This window comes from Odontesthes bonariensis, chromosome 7, assembly GCF_027942865.1.
Source record: "Odontesthes bonariensis isolate fOdoBon6 chromosome 7, fOdoBon6.hap1, whole genome shotgun sequence".
In the NCBI taxonomy this organism is placed as follows: domain Eukaryota; kingdom Metazoa; phylum Chordata; class Actinopteri; order Atheriniformes; family Atherinopsidae; genus Odontesthes; species Odontesthes bonariensis.
Genome location: NC_134512.1, coordinates 37,993,012 through 38,016,276, shown reverse-complemented (window position 1 = coordinate 38,016,276; position 23,265 = coordinate 37,993,012). Strand labels below are relative to the sequence as shown.

Here is a 23,265-nt window from a genome sequence, read left to right as displayed (position 1 = left end):
CCAGGCACCTACAGTTAGCCTTCTACCCACTCTCTGCTTTTCGTGGCCACATCAGGCCCCAGCCTCTGTGCTCTTCCTCAGAAAAGAACACGTAGGTGTTTGATAAATATCGCTGCACTTTTTTGATAGAAATAGTGCACAGCTCTTTGCTTTGTTTGGGGAGGGTGTGATGTTGGTTACTTCAGTAAACATAACTAACTGATCTGTTTGCACTCTTGTAAAGCTTTTCTCTCCTGCAAGACATATTCTGTTTTCGGTGGAAACGTCCAAGTGTTCGAAGAAGCATAGGTGCTTCATTTCAGAAAGAGATAAACAAAGAGCAGTTGAGTATTTGGGGTTCAGTTTGTCCTAAAACCTGTTCTGGTCATCGAACAGTCGCATAAAAACTGCCACATTCATTAGAAAGTATCCAAACTGGTGAGGTGCTCGGTGGTTGAGCACGTCCCGTGTTTGTGATGCTGATTACAGTGATGGCTGGTTTGAGTCCTGACTGCGTCACTCCCCCAGTCTTCCTCCACACTTTCCTGTCTCTCTATCCTGTCCATTAAAGGAAAAAAAACAACAGTCTGTTCTCTTTCATCAGCTGCAGCATGTCAGAGAAATGTGGTGAAACTGTGTAGTTCCACATCTTTAACAATGATGAACCAACTCAACTTAAAGTGGTTTATTTCACTCTAAATCATGATCTTTTCCTACATTTAACCAAGTAGTTTTAGTGCTTCAACCTAACCAAACAGAGACAGAGACCACACTTAATGACAAACAAACTGAAGCCACTGATTTTGGACCAGAACTGGTTCAAGAACGAGGTGGTTTTAGGTGAAAAATGGCAAAAGAATTGTTGTATAGTCGAGACCAGGGGCGGTTTGTCCATCAGGGCAATCGGACGACGCACCACCAAAGGGGAAAAAAGAGGAATATTTTCCTATTGTCATATTTTCCACAGCATTATGGTGGTTGGGACAGTTTCAGCTGCTCTGTTTTCCACTGTCCAATCAGCGTAAGGCCATGCTCCATGAGGTACCGCCCCTTTGTCACTGTCCAATCAGCGTAAGGCCATGCTGCCTGAGGTACCGCCCCTTTGTCACTGTCCAATCAGCGTAAGGCCATGCTCCACGAGGTACCGCCCCTTTGTCACTGTCCAATCAGAGTAAGGCCGTGCTCCCTGAGGTACCGCCCCTTTGTCACTGTCCAATCAGAGTAAGGCCATGCTCCATGAGGTACCGCCCCTTTGGGGAGATTTTGGTCAGTTTGAAAATCGCATTGATATAATATACATATATAACTGCTGCCATTGACTCTAATGTAAAATCTTTTTTTTTTCAAATTTCTGGCGTTACAAAACAATCTCTATGGGTTCCGGGAGGGCTCGCCCCAACGTGCTTTCGTCATACGTAACGTGAAGATAGCTAGCTTAGCTAGCGTAGCCACCACGTGCTAGAATGTACGTAGTAACTCGATTGTTTCATTGAAAGAAATCCCACTCAGTCGGCATACCAATGAGGATAAATTGGCAACCAAACAATCTGGAGCTCCCAGACCAAATATAAAACAAATTTATACTGAGGGAGGGAAATCGTACAACTGAGGAATTTCGCGGCGCTGGTAATAGCGGGAAACTTGGCTAGCGGGCTGTGAAACAGCCAACGCTTTATTCTGCTTCTGATTTCTTTTTTAATATAAATAGTCTGGTGTGTCTTTGATTAACAACAGAAATTGTAACTATTTGTAATGGGAAATCAATGCTAAAATAAAGTCAAGAACTGCAAATAAATACTAATTACAGATACATGTTTTCAGCTTGTATCTAGTCCGTCTTTATGTTAATGGTGAAGCAAATATCTGTCTCCGTGTTCAAAGGTATCTGAAGGGAAACTGATTAGCTGCTAGTATGTGGCTAATGTGGCTAAAGGGAAAATCTTTATCTTGCCATCTCGTGCTTAAATGTTGGTAATGTGAGTTGACAACTGACTTGTTACTTATTAATTTACCCATTGAACGGCTCACTTTAGTCATCATTGCCCCTCCCCCCCATGCTTTTAGCTGAGCTCCCTCACTCGCACAGCGAAGGGCAGGAAACTCACATGAAGTCTTAGGAAACGGAGAATGAACTCACTGATGTGATGAAAAAGCTGCCATGATGAACACAGTTTAGTTGGAGTGTGTTGACTTGTGCTGTTTGTAAGTACAAACTGTTATCTGTGATCAACAAACTGGCTGCTGTCAGCATAGACGTCTCATTGAATCCGTTCCAAAAGGAGTTCTTAGTTTCCTGTTTTCAGTCAGTGGATCTCAGCTCGAGTCTGAGGAAACAGTTTAGTTCTTACCCTCTCCTACAAAGTCTTGCATCACATTGCTGACTGTGTGTGTGTGTGTTGTGTTGCTGGTGTAACAGTAACCACAGCCTGTGGTTTTGTAAAGAGAGTTCACATTTGACAGAAAAGTGAGTTATTTTTCACTAAAACCTCAGAAAACGGCTTCGATGTTCTTCACAAAGTTTGTGTTTGGATCACCAGATTAAAATTATGTCACAATGCTAATTGAGCTTCTTTCTCACAGGCTTTTATTTTGTAAAAGTCTGTTGCTCACAGGCTTTTATTTTGTAAAAGTCTGTTGCTCACAGGCTTTTATTTTGTAAAAGTCTGCTGCTGTCTGCTGTGGAACAGGAAAAGAAAGTAATCGGCGGATCCACCAAACATGGAGAAGGGTACGGAACTTTTACTCGGCCATTTTCATGTTAAAGTTCTTCCAGACGGCGGAGTCGACAGAACCAAAGTCATCTGTAAACACTGCCAAGTTGAATTGTCTTCTCAGCGTAGTAGTTCCAGTCTAAAATATCACTTAAAGGCAAAACACACAACTGATAGCAGCAAGTCATTCAAGGAAACAGACAGTGGAGCGAGGCTTCTACATAAAAACTACAGAAAGATGCTGATGTTAAAAGTGTGTTTGCACAACAAATGTTATGGCACTTTCATTCATATGGCAGCACATTTAAAATAAAGCTAAATGCTAAAGGCTATACACTACTTTTGGATTCATTTTTGGATTCTGCGTACAAATGCGATTAATCGTGATTAATCAGGGAAATCATGTGATTAATTAGATTAAACACCCAGCCCTACTTTGAACATGTTTCAGTAAACCACCGCACAGTTCATTCTATGATAAAGAAAGTTTCTGATGAACCCGTTTGGCTTTTTTGGTCATTTTATGGACTGAATATTATTTCTGGATCTAGGAAACATCTTGTGGTCCTCACTAAACAAACTATTAACTTATTGTTAACCAATAACTAACCAGTCGCCTCCCATGCAACAGACGCGCCAGCAGGCGGTGCCACCGGGAGCCGGTGCGCGCTGCCGTCCCTGCTCTGACGTCAGCAACCTGCAACAGAACGAGCGAACTAAGGGAGGACCGAGCCCCTACCGGAGCTACCGGGAGGCAGTAGAGCTACTGAGCGAGTCCCCGCCCGGAGGATCCAAACGGAGGAGAGCTCCAGTGTGCGCCGCCGTGAGAACCAAACGATGCGAGCGCTGCTCACCGCCGCCCAGTGACTGACGAACAGTGTTGAGCGGAGAAGAAGGGGACCGTTACCGAGATTTACCGACAGGAAGAAATCATTAGAGAGCCGGAGAACGAGCACGAAGCCCCCTGAGAACCAGCCAGCTGCGGAGGCTTCAGCGGGTCGTTGCGCCGCGGATCGAACCGACTGGATCGTTGATTTAAAGGCTGTAAACGGCGCCTCCGGCCCCGGCTTCAGAGAGGGAGCTGCCCAGAGAGAGCCAGAGGGACCCAAGGCAGTGCTCATTAAAGGTGGAAATACAACCAGAGAAATACAGGATCTGCGCTCGGCTTTGTCTCAAGTTGAAGTTGAAGTTGTGCAGCAGCTTTTCTGCCTTTTCTCGGATCCCAGCGCCCGTTACGCTTTCAAGCTGTGTTCTCTAACCATGGGATGTACTCTGAGCGCGGATGAGAGGGCGGCTCTGGACCGGAGCAAAGCCATCGAGAAGAACCTGAAGGAGGACGGTGTCACCGCGGCCAAAGATGTCAAGCTGCTGCTGCTCGGTAAGACGCCGCGGCGGCCGGGAAATGAGACGCCCTGCGCTCCCTGGGGGGGGGGGGGGGGGGGGGGGGGGGGCATGTGTGGGGCTGGGAAATGACCGCCTCTGGAGGCTGTGGCAGAACCGAATATATTAAAGCAAAAAACACCACGCCTGTGGAGAGATACAAACAAATAGACGGTTTGAAAATAATGAATTTGAAGGCGATATAATTTTCATTCCATCCACCTGTTATGATGCGGAAGGTGTGGCAGGTGGGGGAAAGGCTGCCTAAAGCCGCGGTGTCCGAGTGCGGCTCCCGCAGAGGTGTGAACTGCAGATGGAGGCAGGAAAATGGCAGAAAAATGGCAGAAAAATGGCAGGAAAATGGCAGAAAAATGGCAGAAAAATGGCAGAAAAATGGCAGGAAAATGGCAGGAAAATGGCAGAAAAATGGCAGGAAAATGGCAGGAAAATGGCAGGAAAATGGCAGGAAAATGGCAGGAAAATGGCAGAAAAATGGCAGAAAAATGGCAGTCTGCAGCAGCCAGTGTTTGCTCTGTGATGTGAAATTAAATTGGTGATTCTTTCAGGGAAATCAGGGTGTGATCTGTTTGTCAAACTAATTTACAGGATGGAGGAGGAAGGGGGGGGGGGGGGTGCAGCCACTTTCTCCATCCTTTTTATCTCCACCCCCTGCTGCCGAGCCCCATGGAGGTTTTTAAGAGGCTGAATCTCCCCTTCTTTCTCTCTGCCTCCCTCCGCCTCCTCCCGTTTCTCTGTTCTGTGTCTCTCACGTGCACACGCACATGCACACACACATGCACACACGCGCGCGCACACACACACACACCCTGTTTACATTGTCTTCTTGTGTCTCATCCCTCAGGGGCTGGAGAGTCGGGGAAAAGCACCATCGTCAAACAGATGAAGTAAGTCTTCAACAGTCTGATAACTGTGCCGTGCATGCGTGTCCTCGCACTCCTCCATCTTTTACATCACCTGTAAAAGCTGTTGACCCTACAGTCGCCCTGACCTCAGCCTCCTCTCACATCTGGCCATTAAACAGCTGATTCTGCCTGATGTGGGCTGCAGGAAGGGGGCTGCCAGCTGGGTGTGGAAACACAGGAGTGAAGCTGGAGGGCTTAGCTGTGCTGCTGGTGAATTACGGCACATCAACCGGCACGATATGACGCCTGATTTCCTTTCTGTTCACCTCTGCTCTTCAGTTTTTCATCATTTAATGTAACAGTAATATAACGCGGAGGGGATCGGGGCGAAATCTACTTCCCATTTTACAGATTTAACCAACGAGATCCTCAATAAGCACCAAAATGTTGGAGTTGCTTTGTTTCCCTCTGCTTTCAGCTCAGCGGAGGATTTATCTGAAATAAACGCGCCATGTTCTTCCCATCCAAAGACATCTTTCATGTTGCTTTCAGATTTTCAGGCAGTTCGGTCGCTGTTACAGATCCACACAGAGAAAAGTCTCGGTGTCAGATAAACAGTAAAATGCTTCAGATGAATGTTATGAAGTGGCTTTTTTAAGGCTTTCCACTCTCTTTCTCCTAAACCTAACCGAAGAGCAAGCGGACATGGACTAACTGAAAGAACAGCTGTCCGAAGGTCTCGTGCTGTGTTGCTGTGGGACTCGTTCACAGGTTTCCAGCCCGTTAGCTGATGATGTCGCGGCGGTGCTTCAGGGAAACCTGAGAACACTTTGGGATTTTCTGCTTTTCCCTGGTTTATGTGACAGCTCAGTGGAGATCTTTGGCTTTCAAACAGTTAGTTGGGTCAACATCTTGTTCTCCAGCTGCGTCTTCTTATATTTTTTAGGAAGAAAAGTTGTTGAATTGTGAAACTAAGGTGCTGAATGGAAGCCTGTCCATTGGCTGACTGCTGCGGATTAAAAAGCTGCATACACTGGAAAAAATGCCCCTCCAAAAATAAGTAAGAAAAACAACAAATAAAAGACGTTTTTGCTTGAAATAAGCAAATAAATCTGCCAATGGAACTAGTGAAAATCGGCTTGTCAAGATTTCTTGAAATAAGATGTGATATTTAGGACTTTTGAGATAAAAGTGATCTTGAAATTAGCTTAAAAACCTCTTCAAATGTAAAAAAAAAGCTTGTTTCACATGATATGTGACTCAAAACAATTTGTTTTCAAGACTTTTTCATTTAATAAGATATTCCAGATGTATTGTCTTCAAACCAGTCCCTATATCTGGCTGAAATGGAACTTGTTAGGCAGTAGTGTCTTATATTAAGTGTAATGAGATATTTTGACTTGAAATTAGACAAATATACTTGGTAAGAGTTTGGTTTTTTCCAGTGTAACCTCATGTGTGTGAAGGCTTACTTATCAACCAGGGCCAGTCCAGTGCAGCGCTGATAGAAACCCACCACAGTTCCACTCCTTTAGAGCCCGAACATGAATCTTTGCTGCTCAGCAGCGAGTTGAATGAGTTAATTAAAGCTGCCTGATAATTACTCCTCCTATGATATCATTATAATGTGCTCAATGATACTTCTGTTGGGACTTATCTGTGCTACTTACAGCAGAGCTTCTAGGAACCTTCGCATACTTGAACAGTATATATGTGTACTTACAGTATCAGTGTAATAATCCCGTAATACAACCAACAGGATTTATTAAAGTCCCTCTTAAAAGCCAGATGCACATCAGCCGCAGCCCTCCTCTGTCTCTGTAATCCAGTCATGCGCTGGAAAAAATGCCCCTCCAAAAATAAGTAAGAAAAACAACAAATAAAAAACGTTTTTGCTTGAAATAAGCAAAATAAATCTGCCAATGGAACTAGTGAAAATCAGCTTGTCAAGATTTCTTGAAATAAAATGAGATATTTAGGACTTTTGAGATAAAAGTGATCTGGAAATTAGCTTAAAAACCTCTTCAAATGTCAAAAAAAGCTTGTTTCATATGATATATGACTCAAAACAATTTGTTTTCAAGACTTTTTCATTTAACAAGATATTCCAGATGTATTGTCTTAAAACAAGTCCCTATATCTGGCTGAAATGGTGCTTGTTAGGCAGTTGTGTCTTATATTAAGTGTAATGAGATATTTTGACGAGAAATGAGACAAATATACTTGGTAAGACTTAGATTTTTTCCAGTGTGGCAGACGGTTTTCGGTCGTTTTTCTGACGGCCAGGCCGATAATAGGCTTTGACTCAGTGGGTCCAGATGAGCCTGTTTCTCAGCTGTGGCGGTTTCAGCAGCCCAGCTGACTGACCAGTGCTCCCAGCGGGTTCATGCACAGAAGCCTCTGAATGCATCAGCTGCTCTGGACTGATGTCAGCCACGCGTTTATGTGACTGAGTGTGAGACGGAGATAATAGCTGCCTGTGTTAGGAGACCATAAAGTTGCTGCTTTACAGGATTTCTGCACAAACAGAGATGCACCTCAGCTGAGCTTTTATCTGCTCCACACCGCGCTGGACGCTTTAATCATCCCGGGCCGGGCCGCAGAACGCAGGACACGACAGCACAGGTCTGTTTTTCTAACGCGCTCACATGATTTCACTTTGTTTCTGGGTAAAGAGCAGCGCGACACAGAGCGGGAATTCTTCACACTCTCCAGGCATTCTTTAAACCCCTGAGAGCTCACCAAAGTGACAGATAAGGATGAAAATAATCCTTTCATGTCTTAACTTGACTGAAGTCGACACCATTGTTTATTATGCACACGTGCAAAATGAACCCCGTCTCCATCCCCACCTGCTCAGTCGTTGGCTCATGGTACATCTTTGGTTAAGTTGATTTTTATTGTCAAAGTCAAAGTCATATTTATTTGTAGCACATTTCATGTACAAACAGTTCAAAGTGCTTTACATAAAATAAAAGCATTGCAGCAGGGAGTGCAAGAAGCATTAAAAATACATAAAAGAATATAAAGAGAAACAAATAAAATCATTTAAATGACTTTAAAAACAAGCAACAGTCCAGATAAGTTCAAAGATATCGTGCAGATTTCATGCATAGACACATGAGAACAGAAATGTCTTTAACCTGGATTTAAAAATGTCTCCATTTGGTGAAAGTTTAATCTCCAATGGCAGTTTGTTCCACTTGTTTGCAGCATAACAGCTAAATGCTGCTTCTCCATGTTTAGTCTGGACTCTGGACTGGACCAGCTGACCTGAGTCCTTGGATCTAAGAGCTCTGCTGGCTTTATATTCTCTGAACAGATCACAGATTGTAAACCATCAGCAGGCTTTTAAAATCTATTCTGTGACTGACTGGAAGCCAGAGTAAAGATTTTAAAGCTGCTGTGATGTGTTCAGATCTCTTAGTCCGGGTTAAAACTCCAGCAGCAGCGTTCTGGATGAGCTGCAGATGTTTAATGCTCTTTGTGGGAAGTCCAGTTAAAGAGCGTTACAGTGATGGAGTCTGCTGGAGATGAATGCATGGATGAGTTTCTCCTGGTCTTTTTGGGAGAGGAAACCTTTAATTCTGTTGATGTTTCTGAGATGGTAAAAAGCTGCCTTGGTGACAGCTTTGATGTGGCTGCTGAAAGTCAGATCTGAGTCTATCAACACTCCGAGGTTACCGACTTGGTCAGTGATTGTAAGGGCCCGAGTCTCAAGATATTTACCAACGCTGACCCTCTTCTCTTTGCTACCAAACAGAATGATCTCAGTTTTGTCTTCATTTAACTGTAGAAAATTCTCTCTCATCCAGGTGTTTACTTCCTCCAGACACTGACACAGTACGTCTGCTGGGCTGCAGTCGCCATGGTGACAGAGACACATAAAGTTGTGCATCGTCTGCATAACTGTGATAATTGATGTTAAAGTTCTGCAATATCTGACCCAAAGGGAGCATATACAAGTTAAACAGAAGAGGTCCAAGAATTGACCCCTGGGGGACTCCACAAGTCATGGCCACTCGCTAAGATTCAGTCTTTAAAGAGCCCAAACTGAACTCTTGCAGGTTAAGAGTGACATTTGTCTGGCATATGAAGCAGGTTTGCATGTTCTATTGTTTCTCCAACTAACTGCTCATCCAGTTGGTTGAAAATGAAAAGATGAGGCGTCAGCTCAGTGTTTCTAACTGGACATGCACTGTGAAAACGTGTTGCATTGTGAAGTTGGCAGAAGAAAAGCAGGCTCAGGAGCAGAAGAACTCTCTTTGGGGGGAAAACCCCCCAAAATAAAACCAAATAAGTTCCCTTTTACCCAGAAATATTCCACCGTGAAACATTTAAGGATATTTAACCCTTTGTGTGGTCTTAGCATTATGTTTACTCCTCTTTGTCCTACGGGTCAAAAATGAGCCGCCCTACCAAAGCCCCAAAATAAAGCAACTTAATTGAATTTTAAATGCAAAATCTATTTTGTGTGATGAAACCACCTGTTATTTATCTATTCAACTCAATTCAATACATTTTTTATCATGTATTTATTGTTACACAATACAAAAAGACAATCACCAGTTTTCAGGATTACACTTTTCTTTTTTACCACAAACCAACTGTCAGTTGGACCAACAGTTTTCTTGTTTTCTCAGTTTTCTTTTACATCATAAAGGTTTATTATTGCTATTATATAAATGTGAAGTAATTACTTCTGAATTAATTATATTGAAAGGGAAAAAAACAGTGAACTTTTTTTGGTGTTTAAATGTTTTTATAATTCACGGGTCAAAAATGAGCCATAAGACAATCTTTGTACCCTAGTGGTGTACAGCCCACATGGAAACATGAACAAAAATAAAGTCTGACTTTTTCTAATGATGGGGTCCCTTTAGGAAAAGTCATAACATTTCAAGATGGAAAAAGATAGTTTAAGGGTTTTTTTCTACAGCTAAACATGGTAGTGGCTCACTTTGACCTGCAAGACAACAGGAGGGTTAAGAAAGGGAGCCGGCTGTTCTGGACCAGGACAGGGAAGCCCTTCTGCTCCTGGTCAGACGCTCGGTTATTTCCAGCAGTGGAAAGGCCCGACTTCACCAAGGCTTTGAAAATATGGGGCTGTGTGTGTTTTCCTCGGATAGAGACGGAGATCAGTGGATTAGATTTAGATTTAATGTCGTGTGTGTCGCAGCTGTGTGTTTGATCTCAGTGAGTGCATGTGAGGAGTTCATCGTCACTTGGTTCAGCAGAAATATTCGCGTTCCCATCAGACTTGCAGCTGGCTTTGAATCAGCTCCACAGGTTTTTAAGGAAAGCTGCTCCCACCAGACGGCTCGTGTTGCTTCCGTCCAAACTCTCTGACTGCAGATCGTTGCTTTCTGAGACGATGCAATCACTAGAGATGGGACCAAGTCACGCATGTGCAAGTCTCAAGTCTTAGCTTTCAAGTCCCAAGTCATTATTTCTTGGGCAAGTCAAGTCACCTTATTATTGCAATTTTACCTGCAGAATCTGATCTTAATAAAGTGAAAACACAAAGATATAAGTAACTGTCAGTAAACATCATTGGCCAATGTGTCCAACCTGTCCACCCCTTATCATATCAAGCTAACGTTAGCTAACCACCGGCTAGGCTAACAGGATAATATTAGCTAATTTAACAGCACTTACTGGTCAGAATGGATCTTCAAATGACGAACAAAGTTGGAAGTTGTCGTCTGGCTGTCTGAGATGTTGATGCCGCATGTCTTGCACTGAGCTGTTCGTCTTTTGCCGTCAAAATGGTGATTATAAAAGCCGAAGACAACGACTCTCGGTCCCGCTGACATGTTGATGCATATCTGATATGAGTTTATTCTCTCCAATAAACACTAAGGTATGTAGAGAGGGCATGGCTGATTGACAGGGTAGGGATCCAATCATGACGCCATTCTCAGCCTGTGCTCCTACCGGGCAATCCATGTTATTTTTTAGATTAATTTATTAATTTTATATTCAAACTGAAAACATGAACTGAATAACACTCAAGTCATTCAAGTCATCGTGTCTCAAGTCAAGTCCCGAGTCTTTAACTTCCAAGTCCGAGTCGAGTCTTGAGTCTTTTTATTTTTTGTCAAGTCAAGTCACAAGTCATCAAAACAGCGACTCGAGTCGACTCGAGTCCAAGTCACAGTGACTCGAGTCCCCGTCTGTGGGAATCACCGGTGATGAAGCTCCGATGACACGTCTGCAGGGAGTGCAGGCGCTCGGCAAAGTTAGCCGTGAATGAGTGAGCTGCGTTTTACAGACTGTGCAGAGGGAAGGAATAAGAGAAGGATGTGAATGAGTGTTTATCAGGAATAATTGGGCCGGCAGCTGAAGGGACTGGGTCATGTGTGAACAGCATATCTGCAGCCTCTGCACAGCGTTTGTGTGTGACACCATCTGTTTATGGAGCCTGTAAGTGTTCAGACGTGTGCAAAGGTTCCTCTCGCTGCCCAGCGAGCAAACTAATTTAATCTAAGAACATTTATAAGTTAGCAGGAGCCGGCAAAAAGGAGGCAGAATGGTTGTAGGTGCAGCGTTATGTTGGCATTCTCTCCTCTAAAGTTCTGCTTCGGGCTGGTTCTGATGGCTGGAACTGGAGCAGGAGAGGAGTAAATTACTCCTGGTTAACTGGTTTTAGAGCTTTGCCTCATTAGCTGGCAGTGAGGGAACTACCACCGTGTCTTATTATATGTGAACTAAGCCGAGCTCCAGTGAGATCCGCTGATATTCCCGTGTTTGAATGTTGTGATGAAAATGAAAAGAATTGTGAGTAAGATTGTTGCCATAATTGTGCAACTGGCTGAGTCCTCCCCAACAGGCAGAAACCTTCTAAACTTCATAATTCCTGTGTGTAAATGCTGAGAATGCCAGGAATGTTTGACCAGAGATGGACCAACAAAAAAACCATTTACAATTTAACAAAAAGCTGCTAAATGTTTGAACAGCTTGCCTCTTATTGGCTTTAAGAAGGGGATCCTTGAGTTGGAACCAGGCTGTTTGTGTTTGCTGCACAGATAACGTGCTGAAGCTGAGGTCATTGTGTTGGCAACAAAGAGAAGAGGTTTGCTGTCAGTAAACACCTCGAGTCACTGGGTGTGTTCCAAACCGCATACTTCTCCTACTACTCCTACTAACTTTAACTTTTTTTAAGTTCCCGGATGCATACTAGATCCTCCTAAATGTTGGGTATGCATCAGGAGGTTACTACTCATACTCAAACTATCCAAGATGCAACGTAACGTGACGTCGTCGATCGTCATTTCCTGTCAAAACGGCAGTTTCAAGCTAGCTACAACGAGGGTAGGTTCACTTCCTGTTTTCAAAACAAAAGCACCAATTGTATGGTAATGGCTTCCCCTATGATAAAAGGCAACGGGTATTTTATTTTGTGAAAATAACCGGAAGTGCGTTGCTCACTGCGGCTAGCTTTAGTAGCACCAAATTCGTGGGAACAAAATTGTAAATAGCCGGTATTTTGTCAGGTTTTCAACACGTTGGGGATCTAAACGACTACTTTCTCACCTGAAAATGTTTCAAATGTTGCTAAAGTTTACAGCGTTTAGAGCTTAAGGGAAATCAGCTTCAGGCCGGCTGATTTCGGCTCGGGCAGGAGCAAAATGCATTGTGGGTAAACGCTCTGCATACTGTCTGATCGATGAGTATGCAGTATGGAAGTATGTAGTATGCAGTATGTAGTAGGGCTGAAGGATATATTGCATTTGCGATAATATCGCGATATGACCAAGTGCAATTTTCTAAGCGCAAAGGCTGCGATTATATAAAAAAAAAAGGAAAAAAAAAAAAAAAAAGGCTGCGATTATACTCTGTTCATGTGACATGCGCGAGTAAAACATGTGATATGATCAAACGAGATTGTCTAACCACAGAGGCTGCACTCAGGTCACGTGACACGGGGAGCAACGTTATGAAACAATCTACCGGAGAGGACTCGCAAGCAAAGCTGTAACCTACACAATGGCCTCAGGCTCAACAGAACCAGACCCTGCGGGGATGCTAGTTTCAAAGAGGAACTGCACATCAGTCGTGTGGGACTATTTTGGTTTTAAAGTGATGGTTCGGAGTAGATTCACCGGGTCATTTGAACCGTGACATCCAGCCAAGTAGCCCACCCAAAGTTTTTCCGATCTTGGCCGAACATCAGCCGAGTTAGCTTATCCCGAATAGCTTAGTAGGCTACAAGCGCTAACGGACCCTGGCAGTATCTCCAAAATTACCACACTAAAATCACATGCCATGAACCAAACTTCTACAGTAGTACAAATATGGTCTGTACTCACAAAGCGATGCATTTGGAAGTTTGTACATAGTTCAGGAGTTTATTATTATCAACACAAGCCTGATAGCTTCTCTGCAGCTAAAGCTGCGTCGACGTCACTTCTGGGAGCTTCAAAGTAAGATGAGGGTTGATCTACTACTGTAGACAACAAAGCAAGGCTGCTCAATTTCTCCATTGATAAAATAAATTCACAACTCTACAACATAAAAATTCATGTAGAATATAGCATATACTCAGTCTACAGTAGTAGATCAACCCTCATCTTACATTGAAGCTCCCAGATCAAGGAAGTGACGTCGACGCAGCTTTAGCAGCAGAGAAGCTATTAGGCTTGTGTTGATAATAATAATCTCCTGGACTATGTACAAACTTCCAAATGCATCGCTTTGTGAGTACAGACCATATTTGTACTACTGTAGAAATTTGGTTCATGGCATGTGTTTCCTTGTTCCTTGTCAACACTTTATGCTCAGATGTTTGTAAGCTCAAAATATACTATTGTGTATGTTCAAATATACTGTTTTGTTAAATAAAAATGTCAGTCATCAATTCATGCATCACCTCATGTCATCATAACAGAGGTCTGTCTTCCAGGAAAGAACAGTTTAAAATTAATGTAATGTAGTTTTAGCCATACTGTATGATGTATTGCTTGTCTTTGTTTAATAATACAGAAGACAAAGACCTTAAAAAATAATCGCATATCGCATCGCAATCGCAATATTGGCGTGAAAAATTGCAATTAGATTATTTTCCATAATCGTTCAGCCCTAGTATGTAGTATATAGTATGTAGTATGTCGTATGCAGTATGGAAGTATGTAGTATGTAGTATGTAGTATGTTATATGTAGTATGTCGTATGCAGTATGGAAGTATGCGGTTTCGAACACAGCCATCGTCTCTAGAAACTAAAGACCAAGTCCGGAACCTCGGCGTGCTGATAGACTCAGACCTGACCTTCAACAATCATATCAAATCAGTCACCAAATCCGCCTTTTATCAACTTAAGAACATATCCAGAATGAAGGGTTTCATGTCCCAAACAGATCAGGAGAAGCTGATTCATGCTACATGCTAATGCTAACGGTCTTCTGACTGGACTCCCCCAAAAGAGTATCAAACAGCTGCAGCTCATTCAGAACGCTGCAGCCCGAGTTCTAACCAGAACAAAGAGATCACATCACATCACCCAGTTCTCAGGACTTTATATCGGCTCCCGGTCAGATACAGAATAGATTTTGAAGTTCTGCTACTCGTCTACAAATCACGGAACGGTTCAGGTCCAGATAGTCGGGGAGCCAAAGTCTAAAAAGCTCAATAAAATGGGTTGAACCTGACATGGTCTGCCATACTTTTTATTTGTGTTTTTTATGTTCACTTTGACCCTACGAAGCAATAATCAGAGGGTCTGCTCTGCCGGAAACATCGCGGAAAAAAATTGTGGCCATTTTAGTGTTTGTAGCCTTCATTTTTTGATAGAAAATGTTGGAAAATTACAATTTTCCATAAATCCTCAGTGGGTTGGGTAAGCTGTCAATAAATGCATTCCAGATGCACAGAACACATGTGGAGACAACATCCAATGAAATTATAAAATACATCAAAATACATTTCTACATGATTTTGGCTCAATTTATTGCAAAGAAATCAGGCGTTTTTTCACTTTTTTTCCAATATTTTCATCTTTACTTCATTGGCAATCAATTATTCCCCCAAATTATGACATCAGTCAATATGCCATTCTGTTCACCAAACAGTATACTCATTCCATAATCATTGGATCTGTGATGATTTCATTGCTAGGCCTAGTTGGCGATAGTTGTTGACTGATGTCATAATGGCCACAATTTTTTTTTGCGATGTTTCCGGCAGAGCAGACCCTCTGATTATTGCTTCGTAGGGTCAAAGTGAACATAAAAAACACAAATAAAAAGTATGGCAGGCCATGTCAGGTTCAACCCATTTTTGAGACTTTGGCTCCCCGGCTAAGAACACGTGAATGACCTGCTGGCAGAGCATAAACCCAGCAGAGCTCTGAGATCTGCTGACTCAGGTCAGATAGTGGAGCCCAGAGTTCAAACTGGACCCGGTGAAGCAGCTTTTAGCTGTTATGCTGCTCACAACTGGAACAAACTACCAGCAGAACTGAAATCAGCCCCACCTGTAAGCACTTTTACATCCAGGTTAAAAACATTTCTCTTTCCGTGTGCTTATGGTTGAGTTTATATTTTTCTTTTTCCCCTCTTCTTTGATTGCTTTTAACTATGTTTTAATGTTTATTCTATTTTTTCTCTCTTTAAATTGCTTGTTTTTATGCTGTTCTTTTAACCCTCCTGTTGTCTTGTGGGTCAAAAGTGAGCCACCACCATGTTTAGCTGTAGAAAAAATACCTTAAACCTGAGGTCTAAGGTTCCAAGAACCAAGTCTTGCTTCTTGGAACTATCTTTTTCCAACTTGAAATATTATGACTTTTCCTTAATTCAATTCAATTCAATTAATTTTTATTTATATAGCGCCAAATACAACAAATGTCATCTCATGGCACTTAGATAATAAAGTCCAATTCAAGCCAATTGGAATTCAATTCATTGTAATCATAATTATTCATAAAATAATCCAATTTGTTCATATAGAGCCAATTCAAAAACAATTTCCTAGCTAAGGAAACCAACAGATTGCACTGAAAACTTTTCTTTTTCGGTCCAATCTCCCGTCCTGAGCGTGCCTGAGGCGACTGTGGAGAGAAACGACTCCCTTTGAACAGAAAGAAACCTCTGGCAGAACCAGACTCTGGAAGGGTGGCCATCCGCCTCCACCAGCTGGGGTTTGAGAAGACAGAAAAGGGGGACAAAACCCACTGTAACACCATTCAAAGGATACCTGTTGGAAAAGGGAAACACCAGTTAATGACCACAATAATGTCACATATACATAAAGAGAGTAAAGTGAGGAAAGGTGTGACCCCATCATTAGAAAAAGTCACACTTTATTTTTGTTTATGTCTCCATGTGGGCTGTACACCACAAGGGCACAAAGATTGTCTTATGGGTCATTTTTGACCCAAAGGACAAAGGGGAGTAAACACAATGTTAAGACCGCACAAAGAGTTAAATGCCTTGTCTTTATGTAAAGCTCATTGAGTTGCCTGTGGTATGAAATGTGCTGTAGAAATGAAGATGCCTTGCTTTGAAGCAGAATCTGTACACGCTGACGCTCCTCAGAGAAGCATGTCACACACACAGAAAGATGTGATGCATTTCAGCCGAATCGTTCTGATTAGTCCACGTACCATTGTCCCGTGTCTCATTATGATTTCAGGGAAGACAGATCAAACTAACTTAGCGCCGGGCGCATCTTATCCTTCCTCCTTTCCTCGGCTCTGGCGCTTTACAGCGTCTGTATGTGTGTTTGTGCCTCGCTGACATGATCGGAGGCGACTGGCCGAAGGGAGAACAAACGCCGCGGCCGCTCCGCTTCCCACAGGCCGTTCCCACCGTGTGTGTGTGTGGTTTCCCTCTGCTGAGCGGGAGATAATTAGGTTTAAGCCTCAGAAGAAGAGGGCAATGAAAGCCGGGAGGGGGGAAAGCTGGTTGTGTTTCATATACATGGAGGGGCAGTTATAGATGGAGGAGGATTTAATGAAAGAAAATAAATGTTCAGTGCAGTACACTCTCAGAAACAGGGCTACAGTACGAGTCCTTTTTTGTCCCCTGAGGTACAATCTATACTAATGTACCCCCTAGGGTTAATTATTGGACCTAAAGGTACCTATATGTACCTTTTTTGAGGGTCCAAAAGGTACATATATGTACTCAAGTGGTAAAAGGTACATATATGTACCTTTTTTCTACATACTGGGGGGCAGTCTGTGTTAGGCTACTTCAGTTTAAGGGTACAAAATTGCCACCAGAGGTGCAAGATTGGTCTCTGAAAGGTACAAACCACGAGGGTACAGAACTATACCTTCCGAGGGTACTACCCCAGTGACAAGCCATCATACCCCTAAAGGTACAATTCTGTACTTTATTTTCTGAGAGTGTAAAAGGCCTGAATTTGAAGATGTGCAAAGTGGTGGAAGTAAGGAGGGATGCATTAGTAAAGGGAGGAGAGTCGAAGCAGGAAAATTCCTGCGTTTTCAAAGTGAAGTGATAAGAGAGTGTGAAAAGAAAGAGGGGAGGACGAGTGTGAATGAGGCCGGGAAGGGAAGAAAGGGGGAAGGAAAGACATTTTGTGCAAGCAAGAGAACATGTTCTCACTTATTAGGCAAGCGAGAGGAAGTGAGAGGGAGAGAGGAGCAGAGAGCAAAGGGCGCTCCTCCCCTGGACTCTGTTCTCCCTGATAATTATTAGCCTCCTTTTCCTGAGATGGTCCGAAAGCACTGCAAAAAAACAGAGGGTGTGTGTGGAACTAATTCAATCTGGTCTGCTGAATCCGTCTGTCAGCCAGATACTCAGCCCCTCATTGGCTGAAGGAAGCACAGGAAGGATTTGATTGGCTGTTCCGTGCAGGAGCTTTCTAACATGTCTGAGCAGCCTTTGGCAGCCACACATGTGTTTTAGTGTTTGAATCCCCTCTGCATGTTGTGAATTAGTCATATTTAAAGGGACAGTTCGCCTCTTTTGACATGAAGCTGTGTAACATCCCATATCAGCAACATCATTTCTGAACATCTTCTAACCCCCTGCTGCGTCCTGTGAGCAGAGTTCCAGCCTCGTTTTGGTGTTGATGAAGGTAGTCCGGCTAGTTGGCTGGGGTTTAAAAAATAAAGCGTTTTGCTTCTCAGAACAATATGCGTTCAACAGAGTAATACATTTGCATCACAAAATGGTTCTCCAGGAAAAAGTCAGTCCTCACAATCTCTTGGCGCTATGTTTGCCTCCCTTTATATCAGTGCGTACAGCCACCTAGCGATAGCTGCACCTGTTACGGTGTTTGCTGCTCGGTCTACACAGCAGGCAGTGATACGAACGGAGAGAAAGTAGGGCCAAGAGATCGGCCGACCAGATCAACTGGAGGTTGGGTTATTAAGATCTTCTGTCTAGGCAAAATTTCAATTGAAATGAAATTGTGATTTTGTTCTCGCTCTCTCTGTTTTTTCCTTGTCTCTTCCTCTTTTCTGCCTTTTCTTTTCTTTTATTGGTTGATTTAATTTAGTGTTTTGTATGGGGGGGGGGGGGGGGGTTATATAAGCCCTCTTTTCCTCTCCTGCACATTATTTTGGCCTTTGTATAAATAAATGTATTTTCTTGTTTTATCATTGTGCATATTTAAATAAATAAATAAAGACCAGACCAACTGGAGGTTGTGAGTACCATGTTTAAAAGTTCAGAAAGATCTAGGATATCCAGAGCCAATTAGGTCATATATGCTGTTTAAATCTGTGTCATCCAGTATCAAACATACAATTTTACTATTCTTACAAATATTCTGAATACGAGTTGGATTCAAAACCATCATTTTTCATCCACACCTCCAAAGGAAGGATATAAGTTAGACTCGTTATTGCTTCACTGTGAAACTGCGTTGCATAAGGTTGTGATAGCATCAGAATCTCACGGCAGCCACATCCTCTTCTGCTCTCCACATTCTGTCAGACTTTGACTCATGATTCAACAGTTGAAGTGTACATGTTGGAAACTGAAAACCCAGAACACGAGAAGACTTTTTAAATATCCATAAGACTGTTAAAAGAAGTCTTGATGTTGGCATTTTTTCCTGTAAAAGTACCTTCCTGTTCATGTCACACATCTAAACCCGAGAATAGGGTGAGCAGCTGATTCCAGGCTTCATAGCATCTGCTTTTGTGGCTGTGTGTGAAACTGTCAGTTACTCTCTCTGTTGTATTCACAAAGACACCAAAGCCGTATTTGACCTTTCGTACATCCTGTTACCTGCACGATGATCAGCCTTTGTAGACCTGCCTTTGCTTTTTGACACGACAACAAAAGAGCACAGAAGCCCGTCAGCTGACCCTCAGCTTCATGCCAGATTGCAGGAATTGAAACGTGTCCATGTCTGCCCCTCGTGTTTTTTATCTGTTAGCTTAAACTCTGCAGAGGGAACGCTGGTGTTATGTTTCTGTTTGGCAGCAACAGACCAAACACTGAAGAATCAGTTCACCATTCAGTCCCACAGCTTCATCAGCTGTAATCCTGCCTAATGTTTTAGCAAATAAACACAACTCGGAGTCCTTTGAACTTCTGACAGGCAGCCAGCCCTCTGGAGCGTCAGGGATTCATAAGGCATGTGTGAGGCCTCAGGAAGTAAAGTGGTGGCCCACTTATAGGTGGGCAGGGCTTTGTCCTTGTTTCTTCAGTCCACCTGTCAGCCTGTGTGGGAATATGCACGTCTGAGTCCATCTACAACTCGACTCGGCCATAAAACTGGACTACAGTGCTTAGAGCGCATGAACAGGAGCAGAAATGAGTTATAAACCCAAGTATGTCTGACACTGTGAAAGCCTTCCAGACATCCTGCCGCTCCTAACTTTCTCTGTAGGACATCATGGTACATGTCCACTTAGGTTACTTTAATGGTGATTTTTGTCAGATGCCATATTATAAAAAAGATGGAAGTTTGGAGCATGTGCAGAGCGCCTTCGACCATCTGAGTCTATTATTCACATGCAGGAGCGATTCAATCCCCAACTGCGTTATCATATCAGTGTGATTACAGCCAGGCCAACACGTTTAAGTGCTCCGTAAAAGCCAGGTTTTGGTCAGATGTTCATCTCTATCCGTGTGATGAGCTCATTGGGGGGACATTTATCTGTCCAGTGGTGGAAAAGATGCTCTAAACCTCTGAATGTGCAGAACCCCAATGTAAACATGCTTCTTTACCAAGATAATACCAAGATAAAAGTGAATATCATTATAGTTGGCTCTGTCACTGAAGCAGAATTATTTGGTTCTGAGGTAATTCTGGAGAATATTTAACGTATAATTATCATAACAGATTAACAGGATCCAAATACAGACTGATGCACAGAAGTCATGCAGGTGGAGCACAAAAACTAGAATTTGAAAACTCGCTAAACAAAACTGGAAACAAAGACACTGTAGATGCGCTGAGTTGAAAAGCAGTGATCCAAATAAACTCAGGAAACAAAGAGGAACGAGCCAACCAATAACAGGGACCGTAACACAGACGAGGATTGTGGAAAGAACAAAAGAAGAAGAAGGGAGGATGAATACTGAGGCTGTGTTCGAAACCGCATACTACATACTGCATACTGCATACTACATACTACATACTGCATACTGCATACTGCATACTGCATACTGCATACTGCATACTACATACTGCATACTGCATACTGCATACTGCATACTACATACTACATACTGCATACTGCATACTACATACTGCATACTGCATACTGCATACTACATACTACATACTGCATACTGCATACTACATACTACATACTGCATACTGCATACTACATACTACATACTGCATACTGCATACTGCATACTGCATACTACATACTGCATACTACATACTACATACTGCATACTGCATACTGCATACTGCATACTGCATACTACATACTACATACTGCATACTACATACTGCATACTGCATACTACATACTGCATACTACATACTACATACTACATACTGCATACTGCATACTGCATACTACATACTGCATACTGCATACTACATACTGGATACTACATACTACATACTGCATACTGCATACTACATACTGCATACTGCATACTACATACTACATACTACATACTGCATACTACATACTGCATACTGCATACTGCATACTGCATACTACATACTGCATACTGCATACTACATACTACATACTGCATACTACATACTACATACTGCATACTACATACTACATACTACATACTGCATACTACATACTGCATACTACATACTGCATACTGCATACTACATACTGCATACTACATACTACATACTGCATACTATATACTGCATACTACATACTGCATACTGCATACTTCATACTGCATACTGCATACTTCATACTACATACTGCATACTACATACTACATACTGCATACTACATACTGCATACTACACACTGCATACTTCATACTACATACTTCATACTGCATACTTCCTACTTCATACTACATACTGCATACTACATACTACATACTGCATACTACATACTACACACTGCATACTTCATACTACATACTACATACTACATACTACATACTACATACTACATACTGCATACTGCATACTACATACTGCATACTACATACTACATACTACATACTGATCGATCAGACAGTATGCAGAGCGTTTACCCACAATGCATTTCGTTCCTGCCCGAGCCAAAATCAGCCGGCCTGAAGCTGATTTCTCTTAAGCTCTAAACTCTGTAAACTTTAGCAACATTTGAAACATTTTCAGGTGAGAAAGTAGTCGTTTAGATCCCCGACGTGTTGAAAACCTGACAAAATACCGGCTGTTTACAATTTTGTTCCCACGAATTCGGCGCTACTAAAGCTAGCCGCAGTGAGCAACGCACTTCTGGTTATTTTCACAAAATAAAATACCCGTTGCCTTTTATCATAGGGAAAGCCATTACCATACAATTGGTGCTTTTGTTTTGAAAACAGGAAGTGAACCTACCCTCGTTGTAGCTAGCTTGAAACTGCCGTTTTGACAGGAAATGACGATCGGCGACGTCCCGTTACGTTGCATCTTGGGTAGTTTGAGTATGAGTAGTAACCTCATGATGCATACCCAACATTTCAGAGAATCTAGTATGCATCTGGGAACTTCTGCTTACTCAAACTCGCATACTAACTCAGAAAGTTAGAATGAATAGTAGGAGAAGTATGCGGTTTGGAACACAGCCAGAAAGAACTAAAAACACAGGGCAGGTGTACAGCAGGAAGTTCAACAGAGAACTCACTGTTACGAAAGGAAACAGGAAGTAATGCTAACTGGAAACAAGACAAAACGCCAACCTAAGCAAACCAAAAGCCTTTACCAGAAACCTTATCCAGGAGCTTCAGATAACTAGTGCCAGATCCGCTGCCTGAAGACCACACACAACCTCACAGAAGTTCATTTAAATCTTCCTTTTTGCTATCAGGTTTTGTTTGGTTAGGTTTAGGAATTTAAAAGGAGCTTGTTAGGGTTAGGGGGAGATGATGGTGGGCCTGAAAAGACTCTCTCATAACATCTGCTGCATGATACAAATCCTCCTTTTCTGGCCCCACCCATCCCGAGAGACACACCCACTACATCACATGGCGGACAGCCACAGCTCGTATCAATGATTTTTGGGCCTTTTGATGGTTATAAAGTGTGTTTTCAGCGGCAGCCATCTGTGTGTGTGCCTGATCCGGTCAGCATTATGACTGTGTGTGTGGTCTGTGCGCTAATCAGGACTTCTTACAAAAAACAAAGCTCTTTTGTGATTGGAGGGTGTGTGTGTTTGTGCGGTTGTGTGAGTGTTGTGTTTCTGTGCGTTAGACCTATTTGGCAGATTGGATGTCGGTTCAGAGAGCTGCGAGACAAAGGAGTCTTGTTCCTCGGAGCGCGCTCAGCTGACGCGAAGTCAGCTGACGGCGGCTGTGGCCCGAGGAGTGGATGTTTGGATCACACCTAAATCAGGGCAGAAACGCTGATAAGTGGAAACATGTGTGTGTGTTCTGATGCGATCCTACGCAGCACTCTGCAGTGTTTCAGTGTTTCTGCATCAACATGTGGACAGAGCTTGAGAAACACTTCTGACATCAGGAGGTTTAACCACCACAGTCTCTCTGCTCTCTGCACCATCAGTTTTTATGTGAAAGAGATATTCTGACTGATTTATTTCCATTTATGGGAGTTTAAATGTGTTTGTTTATGACAAACAATGCTTTGTGTTTTCATATTTTTATCACCGGATTAAAATGTGTAAAGGCTGTGACATGCTGGGCCGACAGCTGGAGGTCGGGACCATCGAGAGCGTCTGTGATCATCTGTTGCCCCTTTTTTGGTGTGTTCTGCCCCTTTGGACCCAAC

The 23,265-nt window shown here is 42.8% G+C and overlaps 1 protein-coding gene across 2 annotated transcripts in view; it reads left to right on the top strand.

Annotated features, from left to right (window-relative positions):
• The first annotated feature begins 3,388 nt into the window (after positions 1 to 3,388).
• The window catches only part of gnao1a (guanine nucleotide binding protein (G protein), alpha activating activity polypeptide O, a), a 147,030-nt gene continuing 127,153 nt past the window's right edge, over positions 3,389 to 23,265 (top strand). Inside the window, exons 1-2 of one of the 2 annotated variants that reach the window (XM_075470747.1) lie at positions 3,389 to 4,068; positions 4,933 to 4,975. In XM_075470747.1, coding sequence (XP_075326862.1) covers positions 3,951 to 4,068; positions 4,933 to 4,975 — 161 coding nt within the window. In that variant the 5' untranslated portion in view covers positions 3,389 to 3,950. The remainder of the gene's footprint in view (positions 4,069 to 4,932; positions 4,976 to 23,265) is intronic. The other variant, XM_075470746.1, reaches the window with a different exon arrangement.